The sequence below is a fragment of the Eutrema salsugineum genome, unplaced genomic scaffold (assembly GCF_000478725.1).
Source record: "Eutrema salsugineum unplaced genomic scaffold, Eutsalg1_0 scaffold_5, whole genome shotgun sequence".
NCBI lineage: Eukaryota > Viridiplantae > Streptophyta > Magnoliopsida > Brassicales > Brassicaceae > Eutrema > Eutrema salsugineum.
The window spans coordinates 14,616,717-14,642,180 of NW_006256612.1; the positions used below are offsets into that span (position 1 = coordinate 14,616,717).

At 37.2% G+C, this 25,464-nt stretch overlaps 7 protein-coding genes across 10 annotated transcripts; 2 read left to right on the plus strand and 5 right to left on the minus strand.

The window, feature by feature from the left end:
- Positions 1 to 1,696: 1,696 nt before the first annotated feature.
- LOC18994471 (serine/threonine-protein kinase 38-like) lies at positions 1,697 to 5,121 on the minus strand. 3 transcript variants are annotated; one of them, XM_024152619.1, is made up of 14 exons: positions 4,992 to 5,121; positions 4,556 to 4,859; positions 4,287 to 4,461; positions 4,097 to 4,180; positions 3,750 to 3,991; positions 3,433 to 3,664; positions 3,218 to 3,297; positions 3,031 to 3,115; positions 2,790 to 2,921; positions 2,586 to 2,699; positions 2,431 to 2,478; positions 2,270 to 2,354; positions 2,110 to 2,166; positions 1,863 to 1,996 (listed from the first exon to the last, which is right to left on the minus strand). In XM_024152619.1, exons 2-14 carry the CDS (start codon positions 4,825 to 4,827, stop codon positions 1,863 to 1,865), a joined length of 1,740 nt encoding a protein of 579 aa, XP_024008387.1. In that variant the 5' UTR covers positions 4,828 to 4,859; positions 4,992 to 5,121. The 3 variants fall into 3 exon arrangements, 2 of the variants coding, with proteins under 2 accessions (XP_006418186.1, XP_024008387.1); XR_002898024.1 differs by having other exon boundaries at positions 1,914 to 1,996; positions 2,431 to 2,474; XM_006418123.2 differs by lacking the exon at positions 4,992 to 5,121 and having other exon boundaries at positions 1,697 to 1,996; positions 4,556 to 4,827.
- Positions 5,122 to 6,160: 1,039 nt separating this feature from the next.
- On the minus strand, positions 6,161 to 10,425 carry LOC18994472 (cactin). The gene is made up of 13 exons (XM_024152805.1): positions 10,254 to 10,425; positions 9,615 to 9,934; positions 9,414 to 9,505; positions 9,022 to 9,121; positions 8,835 to 8,906; positions 8,608 to 8,670; positions 8,375 to 8,515; positions 8,022 to 8,117; positions 7,552 to 7,836; positions 7,157 to 7,459; positions 6,888 to 7,064; positions 6,527 to 6,793; positions 6,161 to 6,446 (listed from the first exon to the last, which is right to left on the minus strand). The coding sequence occupies exons 2-13, from the start codon at positions 9,915 to 9,917 to the stop codon at positions 6,327 to 6,329; spliced, it is 2,019 nt and encodes a 672-aa protein (XP_024008573.1). The 5' UTR covers positions 9,918 to 9,934; positions 10,254 to 10,425; the 3' UTR covers positions 6,161 to 6,326.
- Positions 10,426 to 10,667: 242 nt separating this feature from the next.
- Positions 10,668 to 12,824, minus strand: LOC18994473 (ABC transporter I family member 19). The gene is made up of 6 exons (XM_006418126.2): positions 12,590 to 12,824; positions 12,122 to 12,282; positions 11,968 to 12,019; positions 11,720 to 11,856; positions 11,502 to 11,588; positions 10,668 to 11,071 (listed from the first exon to the last, which is right to left on the minus strand). Exons 1-6 carry the CDS (start codon positions 12,729 to 12,731, stop codon positions 10,781 to 10,783), a joined length of 870 nt encoding a protein of 289 aa, XP_006418189.1. The 5' UTR covers positions 12,732 to 12,824; the 3' UTR covers positions 10,668 to 10,780.
- Positions 12,825 to 13,073: 249 nt separating this feature from the next.
- Positions 13,074 to 15,212, minus strand: LOC112084132 (uncharacterized protein At1g03900). The gene is made up of 3 exons (XM_024153147.1): positions 14,632 to 15,212; positions 13,500 to 13,763; positions 13,074 to 13,413 (listed from the first exon to the last, which is right to left on the minus strand). Exons 1-3 carry the CDS (start codon positions 15,124 to 15,126, stop codon positions 13,339 to 13,341), a joined length of 834 nt encoding a protein of 277 aa, XP_024008915.1. The 5' UTR covers positions 15,127 to 15,212; the 3' UTR covers positions 13,074 to 13,338.
- Positions 15,213 to 15,294: 82 nt separating this feature from the next.
- LOC18994474 (histidinol-phosphate aminotransferase 1, chloroplastic) lies at positions 15,295 to 17,691 on the plus strand. Of its 2 annotated transcripts, none has more exons than XM_024153261.1 (8): positions 15,295 to 15,501; positions 15,699 to 15,934; positions 16,049 to 16,132; positions 16,245 to 16,399; positions 16,485 to 16,582; positions 16,677 to 16,785; positions 16,869 to 17,026; positions 17,126 to 17,691. In XM_024153261.1, the coding sequence occupies exons 2-8, from the start codon at positions 15,713 to 15,715 to the stop codon at positions 17,539 to 17,541; spliced, it is 1,242 nt and encodes a 413-aa protein (XP_024009029.1). In that variant the 5' UTR covers positions 15,295 to 15,501; positions 15,699 to 15,712; the 3' UTR covers positions 17,542 to 17,691. The 2 variants fall into 2 exon arrangements, with proteins under 2 accessions (XP_024009029.1, XP_024009030.1); XM_024153262.1 differs by having other exon boundaries at positions 15,296 to 15,501; positions 15,734 to 15,934.
- A 1,789-nt stretch (positions 17,692 to 19,480) lies between these two features.
- On the plus strand, positions 19,481 to 22,750 carry LOC18994475 (pre-mRNA-splicing factor SLU7-A). Its single transcript, XM_006418128.2, has 10 exons — positions 19,481 to 19,619; positions 20,088 to 20,251; positions 20,346 to 20,458; positions 20,625 to 21,038; positions 21,154 to 21,289; positions 21,378 to 21,677; positions 21,786 to 22,002; positions 22,165 to 22,268; positions 22,357 to 22,425; positions 22,514 to 22,750. Exons 1-10 carry the CDS (start codon positions 19,604 to 19,606, stop codon positions 22,586 to 22,588), a joined length of 1,608 nt encoding a protein of 535 aa, XP_006418191.1. The 5' UTR covers positions 19,481 to 19,603; the 3' UTR covers positions 22,589 to 22,750.
- Positions 22,709 to 24,684, minus strand: LOC18994476 (12S seed storage protein CRD). Its single transcript, XM_006418129.2, has 4 exons — positions 24,357 to 24,684; positions 23,813 to 24,057; positions 23,296 to 23,709; positions 22,709 to 23,213 (listed from the first exon to the last, which is right to left on the minus strand). Exons 1-4 carry the CDS (start codon positions 24,643 to 24,645, stop codon positions 22,836 to 22,838), a joined length of 1,326 nt encoding a protein of 441 aa, XP_006418192.1. The 5' UTR covers positions 24,646 to 24,684; the 3' UTR covers positions 22,709 to 22,835.
- Between the last annotated feature and the right edge of the window lie 780 nt (positions 24,685 to 25,464).

Here is a 25,464-nt window from a genome sequence, read left to right on the forward strand (position 1 = left end):
AATCTATAAATCTTCTAAATATGGTGTTAGCTTTGTTTCTATAGATTAATTGTTTCTAAAAATTTGACATGTTAGCAGTAATTGTGCGAGTAGCAATTTGTAATGAAAATTTTACTTGATTTTGTTTAAGTTTAAAAGTGATAAATCATCTTTTCTTTAACGATCTAATCTTTATTTGCATCAAATTGGATTTCTCATAAAATAAGAAAAAATTACTAATCACATTTGAGATCTAATCTTTATTTGCATTAAATTGAATTTCTCATAAAATAAGAAAAAATTACTAATCACATTTGAGAGGAACACCCAAAAAAGAAAAATGAGTCAATCTAGAAGACAGCTACGCAAGCAAGGGAAAACCAAGATGAAAAATCAAATGCAACCACAACATACAAGAGAGGTAAGGATCAGTATAATGTTTTATTTGCTTCCACATGTATGAAGTATTTACTATATCATGAAAAGACTTAATTTGTGTTATTTTCTATAAGAAATTTCGTCTATGAAATGGATGCCTTTGCATTAATTCTACAAGAAAAGATCAAGAAGTTCAAAACGTATAGCACCCCTTTCTCATACAAAAAAACTTGATGTAGCAGAGACAAGTTCATTATTATAAATAAACCTCCCATATTATGAGCTCCTTTTTCATATAAGAGAGCGTGAGGTAACCAGCCAATGATTCAACTTTAAATGAGATCATAAACACAACACTAATTCGTATAAACAGTATCAGCAGTGCCGTGCCTTGTGAACAAAAAATTAGGCAATGGCGTAAGACCACATCAAAATTAATAAAATTATAGGGCCACATTAATTTCAAATCTAGATTTATGTATATAATTTGATATATATGTTTAGTATATTTGTTTGAAGAATTCCATAATATTAAACATTTTATTTTATAAGAGGAACTAAATAGTTTGATTATCATATCTCTAGGAAAATTTGATAAATGTATTTGTAGGAAAAATGAGAAGTAAATAAAATTTTTCTATTATCATTATTTTTGTATGTTTCATTCAGTATTACAATTTGCCTTACACCTCTATAAATCTAAGAACGGCACTGAGTATTAGGACATACCAGTAAATACACCAAAAATACATATTTCCATTTTTGATTTATCTACAATCTCTCTCATCCAAGAAGTTAGAGTTAAGAAAAGAAGTTTTCGTGACATTTGTTGTTGGCTTTTTTGTTTCTCATTGAAATTAGGACCATGCGAAACACGCCATTTTTTAACAGAAAAATAGATACAACATTGAAGAACTTCATATTTTTAAAGACGAAAAAACGGAGATTTACTACATGACATTTGTAACTGTCTAGGCAGTTAAATGGTTGCCATTCAGATTTGAAACATTACCGTTAACTAATTATTTTCTTAATCAGTAATATCTGAGCTTTTGGTTCATAATAAGCTTCGTAGTAGAAATTTTTTTTTTTAATAATATTTGTGGCATCTCCACAAAACGACAAAAGATAGCAACACACACATTTGATTTTTTTTTTTTTTGGGTATGATCTTACACACACACACATTTGATTGATCTTACTATTTTACTTTCTATCATATTTTTCCTGTTAAAGTAAACATCCTATATTTTGATGATTCAGTTTCTCAAAAAATGAGACAAAAAATACTTAAAATCTATATTCCTTGCTGCTTTTGATTATTTTCCTTGTTCCATTTGATTATATTAATACCGAATGTATTGCAATCTGCAGATTAATTAGGGCTAACAAAAGAATAAGAGAATTAATAGTTATTCGGTATCCGTCTCCAAACTAAGTTCGGTATACTTTAATTTTAGTTCATTAGTTCCGGTTCAGGTTGGTATATGTGTAGATGGAGATATCTACTCGGACTCTAGACGTCTCAGGTTGGGTTCATATTCACGAGGCGTTGGATTCGATATACTCCGGTTAACGATGTGTTGTTCCGAACCAGCCACCATCGCTGACATGTCCGACGAAGAATCCGATTCGCTTTCTGTTATATTGTTATACGCACACGTAAAACACGTCAGGGTTATGATTTATGAATATAAGGGGACGAGAGAACTAAAACGCAACGTTTTGATTGCGCGAGAGGTTTTCACGTACCGAATAGTGACTTAACCGATGGTCTCTTTGGTTTAGTCTCTTTCTTCTTCAGTTCCGCTGGGATAAATGTAAACCGGAACATTATATTAGAGTCTTGCTTCTGATATCGAATAATCCTAAAGCTTTTATTTGTGTAAAAGTATTAAAAAGTTGACGATACCTATCCCAGGGACTTGATAATCGTTGACGATTTCGAAGTTTTTGTATGTGTAGCCGACAAAATTTATGTCTTTTGAAGATAACATCTGCGGAAGAGTGTGAGTGAAGTTACGACTTACTATACTATATAACTTGAAGAAAATAGTAAACAACTCGACTTACTCTTCTCCATGGTCCTGTTCTAGAGGGTGCTTGATTTTGATTATCTTCCTAAATATACATTAGAGTATTAATAAAAAAGCAAAAGAAATTGATGATAAGAGGCATTAGGATTTAGCTGATAACAATATGGAGAAAAGAAGATAAAAAATAAAAACCTCATCGAACTTCTCAAAGTTTTGAGTATCCAAATCGTCGTCGACCTCAGGAATAAAAGCAGCTTCCATTTGGTAAATCTTTTCCCATTCTATGCCTTCGAACCAAGGATGTGCCTGTGACATCCATTAGCATAATAGTGGTTGGTGGGTTTAGGATATTGTAATTTCACTATACAGGGCCAAAAAAAAAAAGGAGAAAGATACCTTAATTTGGGAGGCACCGGTAGAGCCGATTCGTTGGTTAACGTTACTCAAAAGCTTACAAACAAGATCCTTAGCCGCTCGTGATAGCCTTGCTTCTTCAGGGAACTTCAAATGTGTTCTCCAATTCACTATCTGTTGTTTTTATACATTTTTATATAAGTCTAATTCATAAATAAATAAAATTCATTAAGAAGATAAAAATGCCACAAGCAAATATTAATTATTTTCTTCTGCATTGAACCTTTCTACAAGTAGACATTGGGTCGTCAGAGTAAAACGGTGGATACCCAACAAGCATCTCATACATTATAGCTCCTAGTGACCACCTGTAGATATAGACAAATTTTTTTATAAAAAAAAACCTTTAATTAGCAAAAGAAAATACAAAAAGACACGTTTGTATAAATCGGAGGTACGTGTGTACGTACCAGTCACATTCCATGCCGTATCCTTTCTTTAACAAGACTTCAGGTGCAATATAGTCAGGTGTACCAACGGTTGAGTAAGCCTGCATGCAAGTCATGTGACATCATTTTAACTAGTGATGATAAGATATCTTTTTTGATAGAAAACAGATAAAACCGATCAGAAGAAGAAGCTAAGAGAGGCACTAGAGAGGCAAAAGGGAAATTTGTTCACATACAAGCATTCTTCGATTCTTTTGCCAATGTTGCAACTGTTCTTGCTGCGAGCGTTTAGGAGCGGTTGCTGCTGCGGCGTTCTCTTCGCTCTCTGAACCTCCTTCGTTACACGAATTTCCAACCGAGAAATCTTTTCCTTCAATAACACTACAATCTAATGGCTTGCATAGTCCAAAATCAGACAACCTCAAATGTCCAATTCTATCAAGCAACAAGTTATCTGGCTTTATGTCCCTGACACAAATTAACAACACAATTAAACATCTAACAAAAAACCTCATCTTTCTTTGTGATCAATAATAATGATCCAATATATAACCTGTGGATATAGTTGCGTTTATGGATAGATTCAATAGCGAGAACAGCTTCAGCGACATAGAATCTAGCTTCATCTTCACTCAAAGTGTCTTTCCTCATCAGAAGAGTCATCATATCGCCGCCGGGCAAATACTCCATTATCAGGTAAAGATACTCATTGTCTTGGAAAGAACAGTAAAGTTTCACTATACAGTTACTGTCTACTTCTGCCAATAGATTCCTCTCTGCTCTCACATGCTCCACCTACAAAATATATATATTTTTTTCTTTTCAAAATGCTAATAACTTATAACTAAAAACCCCAAAAACTGAAATTGAAAAGAAACGTTATGCGGCGCAGAAAATGACCTGGCCTCGGCGAAGCATTTCTGATTTCTTGAGTTTCTTCATCGCAAAAACATGACCTGTGTTCTTCTCTCTACAAACTCGAACCTAAATCAATCGATATGAAAGAAAAGAAAAGGGTTTTAATTATTTTTGTCGGGTTTTTCCTCAGGTCAGGGTTTAGGATTAGAAGAATCTTTTATGTGTTAATTACCTCTCCAAAAGCTCCTTTACCGATCATAGTTAAAAGTTCGAAATCATCAGCACCCATCTTATGCCTCTGGAGTCGCATGTACTCTGTTTCTTTCTTCTCAAGAAACTTTATAAGATTGTTTTGATCTTCTTCAGATACATCTGCATCTGCTAGCTTCTTCTCAAGCGTTGTTCGTCTGCCATATTTAAATAAACCCATCAAGAATCTAATACGTCTAAAGATAGCTATTTATAAATATAAGTGTATATGTGTGTATGTATATAATATACCTCTCCTTTCTCTCGTTGAGATTCTTCATCTGTTCCTTATAATGATTCTCAATGTACTGTTTGGCTGCGGCAACTTTCTGTTTGGTTGTATTTGAGAGTGCTTCTCCTTCTCCGCCTAGTGGCGGAAGTTTAGTCGCCGTCTCTGTTTCATTTTCTCCGCCGTTGACGGCGGTTTCTGTCCCGCCGCCGCAAGTGCTACCGGAGAACATATCTTTTTTCCGGGGCTTGTCTCGTGGTTGAAACTTGTGAAACCAACTTCTTGCAGAATCCATTATTTTCTCTTCTCAATGTTATACTCTTAAATCTAAATAGAGAAATTCTAAATTACAAAAAAAAATCTAAATTCGAAATCATCGTAAAAAAAGATTCTAATTTAATTGAACCCTATAAGAAAAATCGGTTTCCAGAAATTTTTACTGTAAGAAAATTAACGTACCTGAGTTCATATCTGAAACTCAAATAGAAGCGGAAAGATCGGAGATTAAGATATGGTTTCCGTAAAAAAAATCAATCGAGCAAACAAAAAAAAAACAGTTAATGGAAGAAAGAAGTGGAATGAGGAAAAACAGAAAATGTCGGGTTACCGTAGAAGTTTGAAAGCGATTTGATCATATAGAGGAGGAGATTGTTAACTTTTTTAATTTATTTTCTGGATATATTAATAATAATATCCGTTTTTTTTTATTTGTATAGGGAATTGTTTACAAATTACAAGTGCTTCTGATGTTGACGATGAACATTTAATTTACGCACTAGATTTTCATTTTCAAAGAGCTTCATTAAACATGGAAATATTGATTATGTTAGCTTTTTGATTATGTTATTTTTCGTATATTTTTTTTTGGCGTGTATTCTGTAATCGGACTCAAATATACATCAGCACATTTACTTAGAAGGTCATAAAACTTGATTATTAGAAGAAAAAATGCGCAAAATACTCATATAGAGTATTAAGTTTGATTTTGTCGTGGGGGTGGAGTTTGGAGAAAAAGAGACATCAAAAGGAGATGAAAAAGAAATGAAAAGTCAGATTAAATAATATCTTCTACTCCACTACTTAAGTTACCAACAGAATCTTTTTATAAGCATTATGATGTTGAGATCTCAACCTAAACAACTTCAAGACATAACTCTTTTCGTCTCTCGTCTCGTCGCCACCCAAAACTCTCATTCATATGTTATATGTCTACACCAACTTTACCACATTAATTAACACTCACCAACACCAACTTCAGTTTATTTTCTTGTTGTTCCAATAACCAACATCACAATTTGTTAGTAATCGTCATAACAATCTAAGATCTTGAGCTTGTCATGTTGACAAATTGATTTTCTTTCTGTTCTGTACTGTTTGACTAGCAAATTTCAATGAAAGTACTCAAACACACTCCCATTCTTCTCATATTAGAAATTAACTTGAGAGAAATCTAAATTTGGTTCCTAGCTCGTGTCTGGTCTATTAATATTTCATTTCCTTTCTAATGTTTTTTTTTTAATTTGTATACACTCAGTTTATTTTAATTCATTTCCTTTTCAAATGTTTTTTTTTCTATGTAAAAAGAAATTAAAATTTTTAATTAGATTTTTTTTGAAAAAAATCTCTCTTTTAAACTTCAACGATATATTTGTGAGCTTATAATCTATTTTGTAAAAAAATAAACTTTTAAGAGTATCGTAACATAGACACGGTCCTGGAAACAAGGATTAATAAAACACCATACAAAGTCTTATAACTGCCAGTTTTGTCTTCTCCGGCCAAACTCCGATCAGTTTATCGCCTGTACCGATGTCGTTTAAAGTTGAAGTACAAATGCAGAATCCCACGCTCAAACGTGCATTTGAAACCTTTCTTATGAGAATACTCCCATTCTTTATTCACAATACGGAACGCCTGAAACCAAAAACAAACTGATCACAACGATAACACGAGAGGTAACGTTAAAAGAAACACATAATGTTTCTAGTACTTACAATGTCTTCATAAGGCGGACCAGCATGGAACCGGATCATACATGTTTCAGAGCTCGTCCCATCTTTTTCTATAGTGTAAATCGGAGCCTTAATCTTGTCTACCAAATCTGGGTAGAAGATGTTAAACTTGTACCCCTGAACAATTTTTGGAGGCGGGTTATCGTGATCATAGTGTGTTTGGTTATACTTATTCCACTCGTAACCTGTGTGAACTCGGTTGAAATACTTTGGTTTTCTTGGCCGGTACTTGTCATGCCACCAGTATACCTATAGAAGAAGAAAATTTAGATATTTGCATCCGAAATAATAGACAACTTATGGCCTTACGGGATAGAGAAGAGATTAATAGCGATCATGGTACCTCGGAATCAAGGTTCACTTCAGCATTAGAGCCAAACACAGCATCACCTTCCTCCATTGCTCCCATTGCTTTCATTGCTTTAAGCTCCAAATTATCTTCTACAGGTGCTGGTTTTGAGACCATAGCTTCTTTAAGCCGCTTCTTTTGTTTCTCCAACACAACCATCCGTTTCATTTCCTGTTATAGCCACAATAATATTTTAGGTCGGTCAAAGCATCAACGACGATAATTTATGGGCAAAAGTCGATTGTAGGAACTGTTAAAAGTACCAGTAGCTTCTTGTCTTCCACGGGATCGATTGCTTCTTCACGATCATCACCATGCATGAGCTCTGGTGAAAATGAACCAGCAGCTTCTGCTGCCACATCAACTTCTTCTTCCTCCGCAATAGGCTCTGGAGAGAATGCTTCTTCAGCATCTGAAAGATTCATATCGGTTATCTCCTCCTCGTTTTCTTCCACTACACGTGGTAAGCCATGATTAACTTCTACATCTTCTTCACCCTCTGAAAGTTGCTCGAGGCGATGCAGATGTCTCCTCAGCATCTCAGCGTGTATTTCCTTCAAGCAAGCCTATTGAACATCAAGATAGTCAGTAAGTATTCCAAAAAACAAATCCAGAGTTTTCAAAATCTAACACCTCAAGATCATCCACAAGCAAATACCTTTGCCTTGTATATATCGAGGCGTTTAAGAACCGCTTCCCAATACTCTACTACTTTCGCTGACCCAGAACGCAGCTGCGACTCGATGTCCAACTGCAGTTCCACAAGCTCCGAGTGTGTCTTGCCATCAAGAAGTTTTCTCACGTCAGCTTCAACACCAGCGTGTAGTCCCCTCTCTTGAGCAAGCAATTCTGCAGGAGGCTCCTCCCCTCTAACTCTAGCTCGATCCAGGGCATCTCTTTTACGAGCTTCAGCTAACTCCCAATCGCATACCACAATAAGCGCCTATAAAATTTCAATGGTATTAAGCACATAGATTCACTCGCATACATGTATATATATAGCATGAAATACATGAGGGTCCATAGAAGATATTTTTCCTATTGTATCAAAATTTCATACATGCACAATCACTTCAAACACTTGAATCACCTCGAATGCAAACAAATCAGACTCGTTGAAGAAAATACCTCCCAATACTGTACGCGTGTTGGCGTTGCCCGATCTGAATCCAGATACATTTTGATATCATCGCGAAGCTCTTCCATATCTTTAACAGTGAGTCCCTGCATCATACATGTCAGGAGAGAGAATACGTCAATTTTAATAATAAGCGTCACAACAATCTGAAAAAAACAATCTTTAATCACCAAAACAGAACAGCTACACAATTAGGACATTTTTTTTAGACGAGATATCTACACTCTCGATCTCAAAAGCAAACCATCCAGAATCATTCTCACATTCTGCTTCTCCTAAGTGAAAAAATTCCATCATAACTTAAACACTATGATTTTACAATCAAACATAATCTTGTAAGTACCTTGAAAACCATGTAGGGTTCACTGAGCTCGATGTCCATATCATCTGAACCATCCAAATGTTTGCAGAGGACGTCGATTGGCTTCAGTCGACCTTCACGTAATCTGATCTCTGACCTCACCTTGCTTTGATCGAAATGGAACTATTTATCAAAAAAAGGATATATCAAGCCACGTACACCAAACAAATATAGAAGAGGAATTAATGGCAAAAACAAAGAAAACGCATTCATACCTCCTCCTCTTTCTTCTCCCAATCTTGAAACTCAGCTCGAGCACGTTCTCTAGCCAATAATGCCTGCCAAGGGGAAAAAAAAAAATTAAGTCCATAGCTATACAGTAATAACCAAATTAAAAAGCTGATTGGCTAATAAGAAATTCAATTGTATCCATCCTCCTAGACCAAATGATCTTGTGAAAAAGACAGGCTTCCGTATATTTTCAACATGAAACAGAATTTACCATTTCTTCCTCATGTCGAGCTTTCTCCACTGCTCTCTCTTCTCTCCTCTTCTTAACCTTTTCAACCTCTGTCTGCGCATTCAACCAAAGTGCTTAAGACAAAAACCAGAAAGCTCATTCGTCCAAACAAAATAACACATAGTGAACGGCATCTAGGATATGAATCAGGAATGCTTATCGTACATACCATCCTTTCCCCCCGTCTTCTCTTCTCAGCTTTAACGGAAAATTCCTCCAACGGTACCCCATGGTGAACGTCTTTTTCAATCTTCTTCCGCCACACAAAACTGAAATCAATAAAAATTCATGCCATGAGAATTGAAGACTCTTCCAAAACCAGGTTACTCACAAGTATCGTCAGTCTAAATCGATTACACGCAATCAAGATAACTTTAACTGCCAATTTTCACAGCTGTACAAGTAGAAAAAAGAAGTTGCGCCTATAATGTTTATGTAATTGCTTACAGCTAGGAATGAACTATATACTCTATAATCCTCCTACATCCTATTCTCGAGATTTCACCAGTAAAAGTCAGAAACAATAATCATCTACCATTTTCTTAATCGTGATTCACTTACGTCTCAGTGAGATTCGAATCCCCAAATGGATTTGAATCATTGGAGTACCCGGACACTGACTGAGTCTTCAGTTTCTTTGCTGCACGTAATGCCTACAAAGAATTTAACAAATAGCATAAAGTTAGCAACCAACGCCAACACATATAAGGGTTTAAAACAACAAAGCACGCAACAAAAAAGTAACATAGAACAAAAAGTTACCTTCTTCTGAGCCTTTTTGGCCAAATACTCCTTGATTTCTTCCTCCGAGGGCTTCTTGGACGAAGTTCTCTTCTTACTCTTCCGCCCACCATCGCTATCAGAGGAATCATCACTTGAGCGATGACGTCGGGTCCGATGACTGCTGCTACCTTTCCTCCTCCTGGAACTCCTGGGCGGCGACAAATCATCTGAACCGTCCGAGTCAGAAGTGTAAGACTCGGACTCAGACCCAGACTCGGATTCATCTCTCCGCTTCCTTTGCTTACCATGTCTATCTCTCCTACTCCTACCGTGAGAACCCATAATTGAAAAGTACCTCCTTGTCGAAGATAATATTAATCAGTCATTCATCCTTAAAGTGCGACAAACAAATATTCAAAAAGAGTCCATAGACACCCTTAAACCCTACAAACATTCTCCATTAAAACAAATCTCAGACCGAAATTAATGCAGAGAGAATTAGCCGAAATTAGCTCATGCGGTATTCAATTCCCCAGAAAACCCATCTAGACCCACGATTCGGTATTACAAAAAAAAGTCAAAAAACGAATAGAAAAGCTCTTTATTCAACTTCCACTAGCGGTAAGGGAAATCTAAGCAAAACAATCGAAACAGCGTATAGAGAAGGGAAAAGCATACCAAGTTGGAGACGAAGATCTGAAATCAGTGGCGGTGAGGGTGGTGAACGCGGCGTCTGCGCGACGGTGACGAAGGCGGTAGAATGTGAAAAACTTGTCCTCCCCGATAATGGATCGAAGGAAAAAGCTGCTGGGATGCACACTCCCAAGGGTGATTTTTAATTAGAGTAAAATCTGATTTCTCGGATATTTTCGTCATTCGGACGTCGGTTCTTCCTTTTATTCCCTCCATAAACGACGCCGGTTTTCAATAAAATCAAGTGGAACCGTTCGCCCGGTTAAGGAAAAATCGATCGGCTAGGAAAAATATCCATTGGTTAACAGAAAATTGGTCGACTATACATTTACACCGATTAAATGGCCAACAGACACAGTCGGAGCCTTAATTGTTTGTTTCTTATGTCTATGTTTAATGTGTATTTCTTTTTATTAAGTTCTTTAACAGAAAAATACAATGTGAACTTGTACCGAGTATCCTTATTCTTACATATCACATATTCACATCAATGATCTCACCGTTATTACCAATCATCGGTAATAAGCCATATGTCTCGATGACCTAAAAGGAGAGTTATCAAATGGAGATGGTTTCCATTTTGCCGCAGGCTCCTTCTTCTTCTTCTTCTTCTTCTCGAGTTTGGTTTCAGACCGGAGCCAAGATTCTACCACCGAGAGGAGGTTGGGTGAAATTTTCATCTCGTTGATATCTGCCATTCTCGATGAACGAATCAGCTCACCGTTCTGAATGTAGGCCAAATGTGTAGCCCATGTCTCTAGCCCGTCGAATATGTGAGTTGCATATACAATGGTGGCTCCTCTCTGAGTTAATCAATGTCATAGACAAGTCAATGATCATGCACTAATTAAACCACTAATGCACAATAACAAACCCAAGAGAATTCTCTATATAACTGCATTTACTCTCAGTCTGAATGCTATAAAACTTTGTTCAATGGCTTCTTTTAGTTACACGTGAGCAGTAATCTTCCTAACCAACAAAAGCTCTAGATATTAAGGAAGTGAAACTATAAAAACAGGCACGAGTAACTTTTCCATTTTGGTGCTAATTCTGATCATAGAAACGCCAGGACCTGATACTAACTATAGGCAAAGCACTAGCAGCAACAAGAATCTAGTGCTTGGATGGTTTAGCGTAATATTCCAATTACTAACCGATAAAACAGTGTAAGCACATATAGTTAGGAACATCAAGAGATTTAAAGGGGTTAAGTGGTTAATAGTATAATACCTTATCACATTCTTCTTTGAAGAATTCCAGCAAATCCATCCTTGCAACAACATCTAAGTCAACTGTGACCTCGTCAAGTAATAACACCTGTAAAATCAGATAAGCATTCAGGTTAGAAAGGATGACAACAAAATTAGAAACTAGGAAGTCCTTTGATCAAAGCCAGATGACAATGATCATGTGAGATTTAGACAGAGTAACCAGCGTCTTCATTATACCTTGAATGGATGTAAGAGTCCCATGCATATCTGCACTCGGCGTTTCTGCCCATCAGAAACCTTATGCATACGCCAATGAAGATTGATATCAAGAAGATCAATCAATTTTTCTCTTCTCACGGGATCAATCCCTTCAACTATTAGGACAACAAAACAAAAATCTCCAAAAGTCTAAGCCTGGAAAAAACAGAGGAAGAAAAAAAAAACACAAAATTTATAAAATATCGTTCTAGGAAGGAGAATGCCACCTCCAAATATCATGTGTTCTGCTGAAAAGTCTCCTTGGAGAGGAACCTCACCCTAAAAAATGTAGCCAAATTAGTTACTTACTTAATACGCAGATAAAATTTCCGAAAAAGCATGAGAAATGGTAGGAGAGAGAAGAGTAAGGGCTATACTGACAGCTGAGCCAACGGTTTTACTCCAAGATCCTCCAAGATAAGACAAGTCACCACTGCAAACAAGCTGAGTATCATGGAAAGCCGAACGGCTCAGAACTTGAACAACGTTCTTTCCTCCCACCATATGCTTTCCAGCCAGAATTTTCAATAAGGTTGTCTTGCCTGAAGGACAAGTTTCAGAAAAGCCTTACTCTTCCAGAATGAACCAAACAAATGTATTGGAAGAACAAAAACTCTTAAAGGCTTAGATGGCTCGAGCTGATTGTATAAACCCATAGTGTGAATGAAATCAGAAGAATCGTATCTTTTAGGACTTTCGATTCAAGCAGGGAAAAAACTTTCGGTAACCCAAAACCTAAATCGAGCTATAGAATCCGAGATAGCAAAACGCGAATATATCTGTATACAAAATCGATCATGTTAAAAAAAAAAAAAAAAAAAAAAAAAAAAAAAAAATCGATCATGTTACCAGATCCATTGGCGCCAACCAATAGACAGCGAGATCCAGCTGGAAGATCGAGGTTGAAGTCAAAGAATATAGGATCATCGACTTCATAAGCGAATTCCATACCGCTAACTCTGATGGCATCATCACCGCTCGTCGTCGCCATTTTTTTTCCGTTTCAGAGAGCTCAAGCGGTAAGATAGTAGCAGGATGCAGTAGGTGAACCCAGCTTATTTCCTTTTTCCTAAATTTGACCTTTAAATATGTTTCGTTCAACATTAGCTCCACGTAATTTCTGCCACGTCACGTGGTTTCGAATTCCTGTCCGTCAGATTTTCAAGAACGGTCCTGATCCCGTTGCCACGTCCGTGTGCTCGTTATCATGGTCTGTGCGGACTAAAATGTGTGGTTTTATATATTTTGCTTGAAATTTTAATCATGCCATAGCGTTAAATTTTATTTTTTTTCAATTTAGGACATGAAATGACGTACTAGAAAGATATATTAACATCTCTTCATTTGTAAATATATTAAAATCTCTTGATCCATATGTAACAAAGATGATTTGAAAAATGAAAAAAAGATATTACAACAGGGAGTGTTGAGGATGAGATTACAAAGAAACACACATCAATTAAAAAAAAAAAAAAAACTCAGATTGCTGTTTGCCATTTGGTGTCTAGCGTCTCTGCCTCTAATGTCTCTTGCTCTCAAGTCACAAGAAGATGAAGCCGGACGGGTCCAAGACCTTAGATTTAAGGCTCCTTGTGATATCAGAAAGCTGCCCAACCTGATGCAGCTCCTGTTGACTTGGTCGGTCCTGATCCTGTTGTTGAAGGAAGATTCTCCTGAAGAGTACACCACAATGGAGAGTAAAGTTTATCTTAAGAAAAGAATCTTCGAACAGAATATTACGACGACAAGGTTTACTTACCTTGAGCTGAGATAGATTAGACAGAGGATCATTCCTGCGTCTTGTGTTATCCGTTGGTTCCTTACAACCATCAGATGCAATCCTTGAAGTGACGGGATCATTTGGAGGAGGCGGTAACGGAGACCTGGTTTTTATAGCAGCATTTGGTGGTGGAGCAAGTGCTAAAGGTTTTGGCTTACCGTTTCCTGAAAGAGCAGCTGAGAGCATCCCAGTGCCATTTGTTGTTGGTTTGGGCTTCACGTTGATTCTTATGGTTTCACCTTCCTTAAAACCCATCAAAAACAACAATCTTTTATTGGTTCTACTGAGTCCTATAAATATATTTAATTTTGTGGCGGGTAAAAACATGGAGTTTGGGTCATGTGTAGTAATGGAGGCTCCTCTCGCTTTAGCAAGATATTGATTCCACAGTTAAAGTTTCGAAAACAGGTAAAGCTAATATGAGCATGAACTCAACAAAGTCAAAAGATCACTATCTACTACTGGGAACGGATGCTAAAACAAACTTGCTAACCAGTTATGAAGAGACTGAACGAGCAAAATGAGAAACTTAGGAGCATCAACTTGATTCCACAACTTATAATCCCGGACAGGACAGTAAACAACTCCAATCACATCAAAAACCATTCTTTTTCTTTTAAATATAAAGACTTTAGCCTAAAGATATGGTCGTTCATAGTGAGCATGAAGATCTAACAGAATCTAACTGGAACATCCTCTCGATCATGCTTGATCAGAGATAGAGAGATCGGACATTATAAACACAGGGTTAACTACATTTCATTCTAATCTCAGCACAAACACTGTGGCTATCTGAACACTAATTACACAAAGAAGGAATCTGGAAAAGCCAAATACTCAATTCACTCTGATTCGATGATAATTATTCAATCTATTGGAAATGGATGCATCAGGGATTACTATAAAGGCCATATCTTTAAGCCTAGGAACAATAGAGAAGATCTACCGCAATGCCAATGAATCAGTGATGCTAAAAAAAACGCATCTGAATGGATCAATTTCACTTTTAAATTTGGCAGTTAGTTTTTCAAGCCTAGCTTCAATCTGGTATTACGCAGCAGCATTGATCTTATCTCTAAATTTCGAAAGCTTATCAACAGATCGATTTTACCTTCAATCTGTGATTGACGGCGGGATGGATATCGATGTGATTGTCGCTGTCACTCGTTTCCCCTGTCTCCTTCTCTTTCTCCCTCCTCACGTACTTTTCGTGATCGGACAAGGCGACATTGAAATCAAACGCCTCGTTCCTCTCAGCGAATCCTAGCCCGATGAACGCATACTTCCCACGCCCGTCGTCGATCCTGAGAACGAAATACCTAGACGAATCGAGAGACGGCTCGACAGAGTTCTCTCTCCGCCCGGGATCCACGAAACAAGCTGCAAAGAGATCGCCGGAGTTCGAATCCTCCAGCCGGATCTCGCAGCGATCCTTGCACGACACGACGCGGAGGCGACCAGACCAGATCTTATCGGACTGAAGCCATTCGCCGCACTTGTATCCGCCGGATGTTGTTCGCGGCGGGATCTTGTAGACGGAGACCTCACGCACCACCAGAAGTGTATGCTCCAATGTCTCCTCCTCCTCTTCTTCCTCGAACGCCATCGATTCCTCGGAGCAAATCTGTGACCTCAGACGATTTACGGAGAAAGACGTGTTTGACGATCGTTGCGGACTTTGGAAGCTTTACGAGACCGGAACCTTTTTTTTATGATTTATTTTTTCTTTCCCAAATTATCTATTTTAGTAATTATCTTTACTGTTGACCAAAATACCATTTACCCTATCTAAGTCTCGAACTCTCGATCTCTTCTTCTTCTCTGCGCCGATACTTCAACTTCCCCATTCATCTCCAACTCCGTCTTCAAGACGAAGCTCTGTATGTTGTAGTTGAGCTTAAACGGGTCAGGAGCAGGAGCTGCTTCAAACCCATATCCCAAAGGACCCAAACTCCAGTCATCGTCTTCTCTTTTTTCCCAGGTCCCTCTCTTCTTTTCAGTCTCTTTAAAAACGAATCTGAAAAACCCAAAATATTTTTTAAAATTTTCCTCAATCTCTTTCAGCTTGCTTCTACTATTTTGAGTTTATGTTTTCGATTCTCTGTGTTTTCGGGTTTGTGTTTTTGATTGCTCTTCTAACTAGTTCAATTGAAACCGATTCCTCATTCATATGCGCAGAACAAAAAGAACTGATGGGTGTGATCGATGTTCAGGGCGCTCCATCGTTCTCCATTCATTGTTCAGAGGCAAATTTTCGAAAGTCGCGGGCTTTGAAGAAAAGCATCAATAGGGTTTATTGTGTTCAGGCGTCAAGTGCAGCTGTAGACGAACCCAAGAACATAACCATGGGAGACTCTTTCATCCGTCCACATTTGAAACAACTGGCTGCTTATCAACCAATTTTACCCTTCGAGGTGATTTCCAAAACTCACCCAATTTTAGGATTCTTGAGAAAAAGTTGCCCTGAGGGTTGACTTTTTCAGATGATTCGATGATGTTGTAACTGTGCACTAATTGTTTGTAATTAGGTTTTGTCTGCTCAATTAGGAAGAAAACCTGAGGATATTGTTAAGCTAGATGCGAATGAGAACCCATATGGTCCTCCTCCTGAGGCAAGTTTATATCTTTTTTTTTCACTCACTCACAGATATGTTGATGATTTATTAAAGGATAGTTCGCTATTGTTCCTACTTCCTGACTTCAGGTTTAAGATGATCTGTGTAGGTTCTTGAAGCACTTGGCAATATGAAATTCCCGTATGTTTATCCTGATCCTCAAAGTCGTAGACTTCGTGATGCACTCGCTAAAGACTCTGGTCTCGAGTCAGAATACATCCTTGTAGGCTGTGGCGCTGACGAATTAATCGATTTGATCATGAGGTCTCCCTTGGGGAATTTATTTCTCTGTGGATTAAGTTTCTTCCTCACCAAAACCGCATTTCCTGACTAAACTGTGTGTTTGCAGATGCGTGTTGGATCCTGGGGAGAAGATCATAGACTGTCCTCCGACTTTCTCAATGTATGCGTTTGATGCTGCTGTGAATGGAGCAGGTGTCATTAAAGGTGAAAGATTCACTGTGTTTCAATCTCTTCGGTTTATCTTCTCTGTGTGTGTATATATGGTCCTTAGACGCGTCATTCTTTGTTTGCTTCACAGTTCCAAGGAACCCTGATTTCAGCCTGAACGTAGACCGCATCACTGAAGTTGTAGAACTAGAAAGACCCAAATGCATATTCTTAACTTCTCCTAACAATCCAGATGGGAGGTAAACCACCACTCTAAACAGAAAAAAGAAGATATTATTATGTTCAGTCCTTGATGATTAATCTGAGTTTTGTTTTGTTGCAGTATCATCAGTGAGGATGATCTGTTGAAGATTCTAGAGATGCCAGTACTTGTTGTCCTAGATGAGGCTTACATCGAATTCTCAGGACTTGAATCAAGGATGAAATGGGTGAAGAATTATGAAAACCTAATCGTTCTCCGCACATTTAGCAAACGAGCTGGTAAAATGCGGGTTTATTCACAAATGAACTATATAATAATCCTAAACAAAACATATAAAATAAAGTCTGCATCTAAAGAGTTATCATATAACATTTTAGGTTTGGCGGGGCTTCGAGTTGGATATGGAGCGTTTCCTTTGAGCATAATCGAGTACATGTGGAGGGCAAAGCAACCATATAACGTCTCTGTTGCAGGAGAAGTAGCTGCGTTAGCAGCACTTTCAAACGGGAAGTACTTGGAGGATGTGAGAGACGCGTTGGTACGAGAAAGAGAGAGACTTTTCGGGCTTTTAAATGAAGTTCCTTTCTTGAATCCTTATCCGAGCCATTCGAATTTCATTTTATGTGAGGTTACATCTGGAATGGACGCAAAGAATCTGAAAGAAGACTTGGCTAAAATGGGCGTGATGGTTCGTCATTACAACAGTAAAGAGCTTAAAGGTTATGTCCGAGTTTCTGCTGGAAAGCCTGAACACACTAATGCCCTCATGGATTGTCTTAAGAAATTTTATTGACATCCACACCATTTATTTGTAATTCTTAAAACAAACACACAAAAAACTGAGTTTTTCTCCTCTGTTTTTGTTTGTTTCGCTTTGTTGGATTCAGTTTCAGAAGTAGCGTTGAGTTTCCCGGAAAAAAAAAATAAATGCAACATTTTAATTTCTTGTTTATCAATGTCATTATTAAGAGATTGGTATGAGAAAAATACCTACTAAGAACTGTAAAAAATATGTATATTCAACCAAATTTACAACGTTCAAAATTAATCAAATTAATATGTACGGTCCTATGACCATCTCCAATGTAAATCTCCATTTTTTACTTCAAAATGGAGTTGTGTTTTGCTTCAATGTATGACTCTATTTTTGACTCTAAAAAAGAATATTCCTAGTAGATTATATTTTTCTTTTACTTTTAATAACTTATAACTTTTAGAAGTTACAAAATAACCCATTTATTTTTATTCTATCTAAAATATTTATAATTTACGAATTTAATAAAATAAAAATATTTATTAAATAAAAAAATTACATAAAATTATAAAAACATAAGAAATTTAAGGCTATGTTTTATTTTTGATTTGTAGAGGAATTGTATACCTATTTTTTGAATAGTAACATTTTTGTTTTTTATTGATATGCAGTTCAGTCAAACCAAACTAATGCTACAAGAAGATCCAAAGTTCAAAACAGGTTGGAAATTTGAACATGTTTGGAATATTATTAAAAACTTTGAAAAGTTTAAAGATGGTGCCGATCCTAAACGCATATTAATCCCACCTCGTGTCGAGTATACATCGTCCGAGTCTGGAAATTCCATTGACTCTCCTACACAAGCATCTCCAGGTTTGTCTTCATTTTCTTTGAACTTAGATGATACCGACGAGCTTACTAGCGGATTTCCCTCTCCACGACCAATGGGGATCAAGAAATCCAAAAATAAAAGTAAACTTGTTGATCAAACAACATCAGTTATCAACACTTTAGAAGAAGGAAATAAACAATTTTTGGAACAATTAAAGAAGACAAGTGCACAAAAACAAGATCATCGGGAGATTCAACAGAAAAACTATGCTTTGAAAGAGCTGAAGATGGAAAACAAAATGTTATTTTATGACATGAGTTCCATATCAGATCCAAATATTCGTGCATATGTTCAAGGCGAACAAACAAAAATTTTACAAAAGCGGAATGCTCAACAACAAAATCAAGAATTTCTTCCTCCATCAACTTCGTTTGGACAATATTTTAATGATATTGGTGGATCAGGAAGCGATTTAGCAGAATATTAAATTGTTTGTATTTGTTGTGTTAAACTTTTATGTTTATCTTTGATTTTAGCACTTGTTGTGTATTTTTCAGTTTATTTTAAGTTGTAATATTTTGAAATAAAAATTTTAGTGTTCAAATATTTATGATTGTCTATTTTATATTTTCTAAACTATTAAAGTCCTAAATCTTGTCAAAAAATCTTATAAACATGAATTATAAAATAAAAAACTTAATTATTAAATCGATAGTTATATATATATATATATACATAAAGTCCATTTTTTAATTTTATATATATATATATAAGTTAAAGTGATATGTGTCATACAAATATTAAGTGTATATCTGAAAAAAATGCATATAGCCATATATAATGTTGAAAATAATGCTGTGTTGATAAAAAGTATAAAATTATAATGATTTAATATTTTAAGGATCAGATTGTAAATAAAAAAAGTATAGCTGTAAAATGAAGTAAAATAAAGGTTTACTCCAAATATGGAGCAATCTCTATTTTTTCTCCATTTTGTCAAAAATAAAGTAGGGTTGGAATGAAATTTACTCTAAATGGAGTTTGCCAAAAAAATTGGGAGCAGGGTTGGAAATGCGATTATATTATTATGGCTAGTGGCAAACCGCCTTATATAAGATGGGTAAAAATATAAAATAGCTCCCTTAATATATAATAAGGGCTCTCATTGATTTCTCTTCCTCTTCGGGATTTCATTATCGAACCTTTTTACCTTGCACTTTTTTTCTCTTGTGGCCAGAGAGGATTTGAAGCTTAAACGATTGGATAACCATGGCGACGGCTTCAGGTACCGATTTCATTCAATTCTTTCTTCTACGGTTCTGGTAGATTTACGTGAACCTGGGTTCTTGATTTATTTGTTAATTTCCCTTTGGTGGTCACGAGTCTCGGCTCTGATTATCTTTTTTTTTTTCTGTATGTGTGGAAATTCTCGGTTCCGATTATCTGTTTTCGTATTTTGTCACCAGAAAGTTAGGGTTCTACTGCTTTGGAGTATTCGGATCGTGGGTTCTCTCTGGTTTGGTTTTTGTTAGATCCAATCTGCGATACTTAAAAGAGTCTGATTTAGAGTGTGTTCTTCTAATTGATTTGGTGCTTTGGTCAATTTTTGTTTTTTTTTTGTTAGTATAAATTTTCTTAGGATATGTAGAGCCTCTGATTAATTTTTAGCGTGGGTGCTGTTATTTGGTTAGTTTAGATGATATTTTGCGAATTCGATATGTTTCTTAAAGGAATGTTGATGGGGGTTTTGCAGTTGCTTTTAAGTCGAGGGAAGATCACAGGAAGCAAATCGAATTAGAGGAAGCTCGTAAAGCCGGGCTTGCTCCGGCTGAGGTAGATGAGGATGGAAAGGAAATCAATCCTCACATTCCTCAGTATATGTCCTCTGCTCCATGGTATCTCAACTCTGAAAAACCGGTAAGCCAAATCCTTCCATGGTTTACTTGCTTCTTCGCATTGTTTTGCTTGAACATGCACGCTGAATTCTCTGGTTATTACTTTTTTCTTACAGAGTTTGAAGCATCAAAGGAAATGGAAGAGTGATCCCAATTACACAAAGTCATGGTATGACAGAGGTGCAAAGATCTATCAAGCCGAGAAATACCGGAAGGGAGCTTGTCAAAAGTATGTGTTCCCCTTTTTTTCCTTGTGTTCTTTGACGTCAGTGTTTAGTTTTGTAGCTCCTTTAGTCTCTGATTTTGAAACATTGGCTATATTGATAGATGGAAAATTTGCTCTTTTAGTTTTGAATTTGTTCCAATCTCTAACTTGGCATGTCTTATTTTTGAAGCTGTGGTGCAATGACCCATAATGCTAAAGCGTGTATGGATAGACCTCGCAAGGTTGGAGCAAAGTACACAAACAAGAACATTGCACCTGATGAAAAAATCGAGAGTTTTGAACTCGACTATGATGGCAAAAGGGATCGATGGAATGGTTATGATCCTTCTACCTACCATCGTGTAATAGAGCTTTATGAAGCAAAAGAGGATGCTCGAAAGAAGTACCTAAAGGAGCAGCAGATTAAGAAACTAGAGGAGAAGAACAATAACCAAGAAGGTGATGCTGCAGGCAGTGATGGGGACGAAGAAGATGACGACTTAAGGGTCGATGAAGCCAAGGTTGATGAGAGCAGGCAGATGGACTTTGCAAAGGTTGAAAAGCGTGTTCGAACAACTGGTGGTGGTAGCACAGGAACTGTAAGGTATGGACTACTTGTTCTGAAACAACAAAAATGTCATACCCCTCATCACATATTTATAGTTGTTTGGATGCTTGTATTTGATGCACTAATGGTGTAACCTTTTTATTGAATTCAGGAATCTGCGTATCAGAGAAGACACAGCGAAATACCTGCTGAACCTTGATGTCAATTCCGCTCATTATGATCCTAAAACTCGATCCATGCGTGAAGACCCGCTTCCAGATGCAGATCCGAATGATAAATTTTATTTGGTTAGTTGTGATCCATCTTTCTCATTTCTTTTATCGTATCTTTTGAAAATCTAGGTACTAACCATTTGTTTGCTTATCATCTATTCAGGGAGACAATCAATATAGAAACAGCGGTCAAGCTCTAGAGTTCAAACAGTTGAACATCCACTCATGGGAAGCATTTGACAAGGGACAGGACATGCATATGCAAGCGGCGCCATCCCAAGCTGAGTTGCTCTACAAGAACTTCAAGGTTGCAAAGGACAAACTAAAGTCTCAGACAAAGGACACAATCATGGAGAAGTACGGGAATGCTTCTACAGTAGATGAAATTCCAATGGAGCTTTTGCTTGGGCAAAGCGAAAGACAAGTGGAGTATGACCGAGCAGGGAGGATTATAAAGGGACAGGTATGGTTTTTAGTGGTTTTCCTCTCGAATTGCATTCTCATAGCAACACGAACGGCTTGTGATAAGTTCTGCTTTTTTGGGGTCTTAATATATGTTTGTTTTGTACAGGAGGTTATACTGCCAAAGAGCAAATACGAAGAAGATGTTCATGCTAACAATCACACTAGTGTGTGGGGCTCATGGTGGAAAGACCATCAATGGGGATATAAATGTTGCCAGCAGACCATTCGCAACAGTTACTGCACAGGCTCTGCTGGAATTGAGGCTGCAGAGGCTGCCCTTGATCTGATGAAGGCTAATATTGCTCGCAAAGAAGCCTCCGAAGGTTTGTGTTGTGGAATATGTTTGTTATACTAATTTTTTATATCTTTGTATTGGATTGATTTAAAAAAATGCTCATTAGTAACGACACCCATTTCTGCATATGTTCTGTAATGTTGTTATACGCCTGTGCTAACAAAACAATGAATGGTATTTTTGTGATCAGAGAGCCCAAAGAAGGTTGAAGAGAAGAGAATGGCCACATGGGGAACCGATGTTCCTGAAGATCTGGAATTGAATGAAGAGGCACTTACTAATGCTCTGAAAAAGGTAAAAAAAAAATATCATAGTTATCGCTCATGTTTTCTCCTGTCAAGACGTTTTTATGTGTCTGACAAGCTAATACAAATGTGTGCAGGAGGATGAGCGTAAGAGGGAAGAAAAAGATGAGAGGAAACGCAAATACAATGTCAAATACAGCAACGATGTAATGATCTTTAGCACTCTAGTAGCATCGAACCATATTCGTAAATTAACGGATGTTTTATCAAAGAAATGTCACATTTCCATCGCAGGTGACTCCGGAAGAGATGGAAGCTTACAGAATGAAGAGAGTTCACCACGAGGATCCAATGAAAGATTTCCTCTGAAAGAGAGTTTCCTTTTTTTTTATCGTATTCCCGTTTGCCATGTTGACCTGAAGAAACCTTATTACGTTATATATGTTATTACGTTGTCTCAAAATGAGTCCAACATTTTACTCGCAACACTTGTAGTACTAAACAAACTTTAACTATCTGTTATCGAAGCTTTGTGAAAGAGCTGGCTACTACTAGTCACATCCTTATTTATTTCATCAACGGGAAAATCTAAAAACATCACTGGAAGCAAAAGCTTTTATGAAGAAGAGGCTTGTGTCATAGCCAACATTGTCTCTTGCTGACTAAACTTGATCCGATTGGCGTCTTCCTCGGTCACGACGTATGCCGCTTTGATCACATCCAAGGGAACCGCTCTCAAGTAGGATGTTTCGCCGCTGAGTGTGTTCATGTAAGCGTTATCGTTTGTCCTGAACGATATCCATTCGAAACCTGTTTCACCAGCTGTTTTCACAACCGCAAAGCCCTGTGGAACCACAAGTAGTTGACCTTGTGTCACTTGCTCGTTGAACACGGACTGACCATTGTCGTCCACCACTTGTATCCTCGCTTGACCGCCTGTGGCGTATAGCACCGTGTTTGCGTTCGCGGTCCATTGAGGCAATACCATTCCTCCCTATCTCCACAAAAATTCATTACGTTAGCACAAATTATTATGATTCCAATTAAAAATTGTGATGGTAAAAAATAAAACTTACGCTGTAGAGTACGCCTCTAACGGCGTTAAGCCTGACGGAACGTAGAACGGGGAGGTTGTGGCTGTTAAGAGTGCTGATTCTACCGGCTCGTGTGCTAAAAAAGTCACTACGTTCTGGATCGTCTATATTCTCGTGAATCCTCGCCGTGCAATACGTCTCTTCAATGCCATTAACATTACCATGATCTTGCTGCCTTTGCCGTGGCGGTGAGATGACGAAATGGAGCGGACCTTTTGCTCGGACTATGTTTCCTCTGTTGTCTTTCTGGTTCTGCAATTCTTTTGCTGTCTCGATGTCGATCTTGAATGCTTCCGCGATTATGTTCGGGTCAAAACCGCTGAAAGCGTTGTTGCCCGTTGGCCAAGTTAATGGTTGTTCTTCTTCTTGCGTCCTGCTTCCGGCTATTTGGAACATCTACATAATGAATTGGTTCAATAAACAAAATACATAATGTATTAGTGTAGTACTAACCATATATCGGTAGCATGCAAATATAGATTTGGACTTGCTTAGTTACCCTAGGGACTTGGTCAAGCTGGTTTTCTCTGTTGGTGACATCAAGAACGATCACAATGACGACATCGGAATTGCCACGGTTGTACCACCATTGTGAAACTCCGGCAACCAAAGCAAACACATCTCCTCGCCGGAAATTCTCCAACTTCTGGTGCATGTCCTCAAAACGTCGACCACTGTCTCCTCCTCCAATTTCTTCATAAGTCTCAGGACAACCAGAAGCAATTGTCCCCATCACTCCTTCTCCTGCAAACAATAAAATTTAAAGAAGTCTATTTGTTCAAGTTTTTCTATATGAGTTTTTTATATTTTTCATTGAAAGGTGAAGCCTCAAATTTTCAAGTTTTATATGCTTTTAAAAAATTGTGAAAATTTGATGCATAATGTAATAGATAACATCACATTTCAAAGACGTGAAAACCTAAGACAAGATAGTGTACAATTCATCACCACAAATTTTGTAATTTTAAAAAACTACATTACATATATTGGTTTTCGACACCAAAAATCATCAACTGTTTCTACTAATTAAAGGAAATACGTACCTTGGACAACGTAAGCGAGGGCAGGTGAGCTAAAGAAAGAAGGCAAGAAAATGGAATTGGCTTGAAGGGTGATGCGAGCCACGGTCACACCGGCGCACCGGAGCTCGGGGCTCGTGTGATCCCATACTTCCATCTGCCCGGCTTCGAACTTAATCGCATGAGCCGGGCCGAGGCTGTTGATTTGGCTGAAATGGCATGCATTCGGCAACGGCACCTCTAGCTGGCGTGCCTCGCCGCCGTGGAAGAAGAGTGAGACAATGGAGAGAAGAGAAAACAAGAGCTTATGCATTTTTTTTTTCTTCTCTTTTAATTTGTATAAGGAATTAAGAGAAAGTTGTAGGGAAAAGGTATTTAAAGGAGGTGGTCGCTGTTTATTACTACGGTTGCATAATATTCCTTTTTTAATCAGAAATTTTTTTAAAGATTTTTTAGAGTAGTATATTATTTGGACTGTGATTAGGACAAAAGTTTATAACTACTGTTGAAGAAAATTTAATTCTTAAACGAATTTACTAATACTGTCGCAAAAAAACAAGAACTTTCACAACTTATATAATTACTTTGAATATAAAGCATGGTATCATATAAAATTATAAATCTAACTATGTTCGTAGAATCGTAAAAACTGCAATTAATTTTATTTTGAAAAATGGATATTTAAAGAGTGACACATTGTGACATGAATGGCCACAGGAGTCACATTGCATGGCACTGTCACAGTTCGTATTCTAACACATCATATTGTCATGTATGCCAAGTGTCCCACGAATTTAACGTATATGAAATCAAAGTAATAACTTATGTGTGCCTTACAAGGAAAAACAACATGACCAACTTATCAAACTATATAACCTATTAAGTAAATTATATATTTCGACAATAATATTATAACTCCTCAATCTTCAATCTACTAACTGGCAAGTAGCGACATTTTCCTGGTTTTCAATTTCAATTGTACGCAGTGGCAAACCCCAACATAAATAATATATATATATATATAGATTAATTGTAATTTGCACATGTTTCTCTTCTGTCAGGCCACAAAATTAGGACAAGAAGAAACCAAGAATACTTGAGTAGGATCATAAGGGTGTGGTGCATAATACCG

Excerpts from the sequence above, each read along its gene's own strand:
- LOC18994473 (XM_006418126.2), bottom strand. The coding sequence starts at position 12,731 with ATGGCGACGACGAGCGGTGATGATGCCATCAGAGTTAGCGGTATGGAA. Across the intron at positions 12,020-12,121 it reads GTAAAACCGTTGGCTCAGCT|GGTGAGGTTCCTCTCCAAGG; the intron begins GTCAGTATAGCC and ends TACATTTTTTAG. Across the intron at positions 11,589-11,719 it reads GACTCTTACATCCATTCAAG|GTGTTATTACTTGACGAGGT; the intron begins GTATAATGAAGA and ends CTGATTTTACAG.
- LOC18994476 (XM_006418129.2), bottom strand. The coding sequence starts at position 24,645 with ATGCATAAGCTCTTGTTTTCTCTTCTCTCCATTGTCTCACTCTTCTTC. Across the intron at positions 24,058-24,356 it reads CCTCGCTTACGTTGTCCAAG|GAGAAGGAGTGATGGGGACA; the intron begins GTACGTATTTCC and ends TATTGTTTGCAG. Across the intron at positions 23,710-23,812 it reads AGCTTGACCAAGTCCCTAGG|ATGTTCCAAATAGCCGGAAG; the intron begins GTAACTAAGCAA and ends TTCATTATGTAG.
- LOC18994475 (XM_006418128.2), top strand. Across the intron at positions 20,252-20,345 it reads ATCTCAACTCTGAAAAACCG|AGTTTGAAGCATCAAAGGAA; the intron begins GTAAGCCAAATC and ends TTTTTCTTACAG. Across the intron at positions 21,039-21,153 it reads GGTAGCACAGGAACTGTAAG|GAATCTGCGTATCAGAGAAG; the intron begins GTATGGACTACT and ends TATTGAATTCAG.
- LOC18994471 (XM_006418123.2), bottom strand. The coding sequence starts at position 4,827 with ATGGATTCTGCAAGAAGTTGGTTTCACAAGTTTCAACCACGAGACAAG. Across the intron at positions 4,181-4,286 it reads GTAAAGGAGCTTTTGGAGAG|GTTCGAGTTTGTAGAGAGAA; the intron begins GTAATTAACACA and ends CGATTGATTTAG. Across the intron at positions 2,355-2,430 it reads GAACAGGACCATGGAGAAGA|ATGTTATCTTCAAAAGACAT; the intron begins GTAAGTCGAGTT and ends ACTCTTCCGCAG.
- LOC18994472 (XM_024152805.1), bottom strand. The coding sequence starts at position 9,917 with ATGGGTTCTCACGGTAGGAGTAGGAGAGATAGACATGGTAAGCAAAGG. Across the intron at positions 8,118-8,374 it reads AACCCTACATGGTTTTCAAG|GGACTCACTGTTAAAGATAT; the intron begins GTACTTACAAGA and ends TGTATGATGCAG. Across the intron at positions 7,065-7,156 it reads TGGAAGACAAGAAGCTACTG|GAAATGAAACGGATGGTTGT; the intron begins GTACTTTTAACA and ends TGGCTATAACAG.
- LOC18994474 (XM_024153261.1), top strand. The coding sequence starts at position 15,713 with ATGGGTGTGATCGATGTTCAGGGCGCTCCATCGTTCTCCATTCATTGT. Across the intron at positions 15,935-16,048 it reads AACCAATTTTACCCTTCGAG|GTTTTGTCTGCTCAATTAGG; the intron begins GTGATTTCCAAA and ends GTTTGTAATTAG. Across the intron at positions 16,133-16,244 it reads CATATGGTCCTCCTCCTGAG|GTTCTTGAAGCACTTGGCAA; the intron begins GCAAGTTTATAT and ends TGATCTGTGTAG.
- LOC112084132 (XM_024153147.1), bottom strand. The coding sequence starts at position 15,126 with ATGGCGTTCGAGGAAGAAGAGGAGGAGGAGACATTGGAGCATACACTT. Across the intron at positions 13,764-14,631 it reads CCGTCAATCACAGATTGAAG|GAAGGTGAAACCATAAGAAT; the intron begins GTAAAATCGATC and ends ATGGGTTTTAAG. Across the intron at positions 13,414-13,499 it reads CTAATCTATCTCAGCTCAAG|GAGAATCTTCCTTCAACAAC; the intron begins GTAAGTAAACCT and ends TGTACTCTTCAG.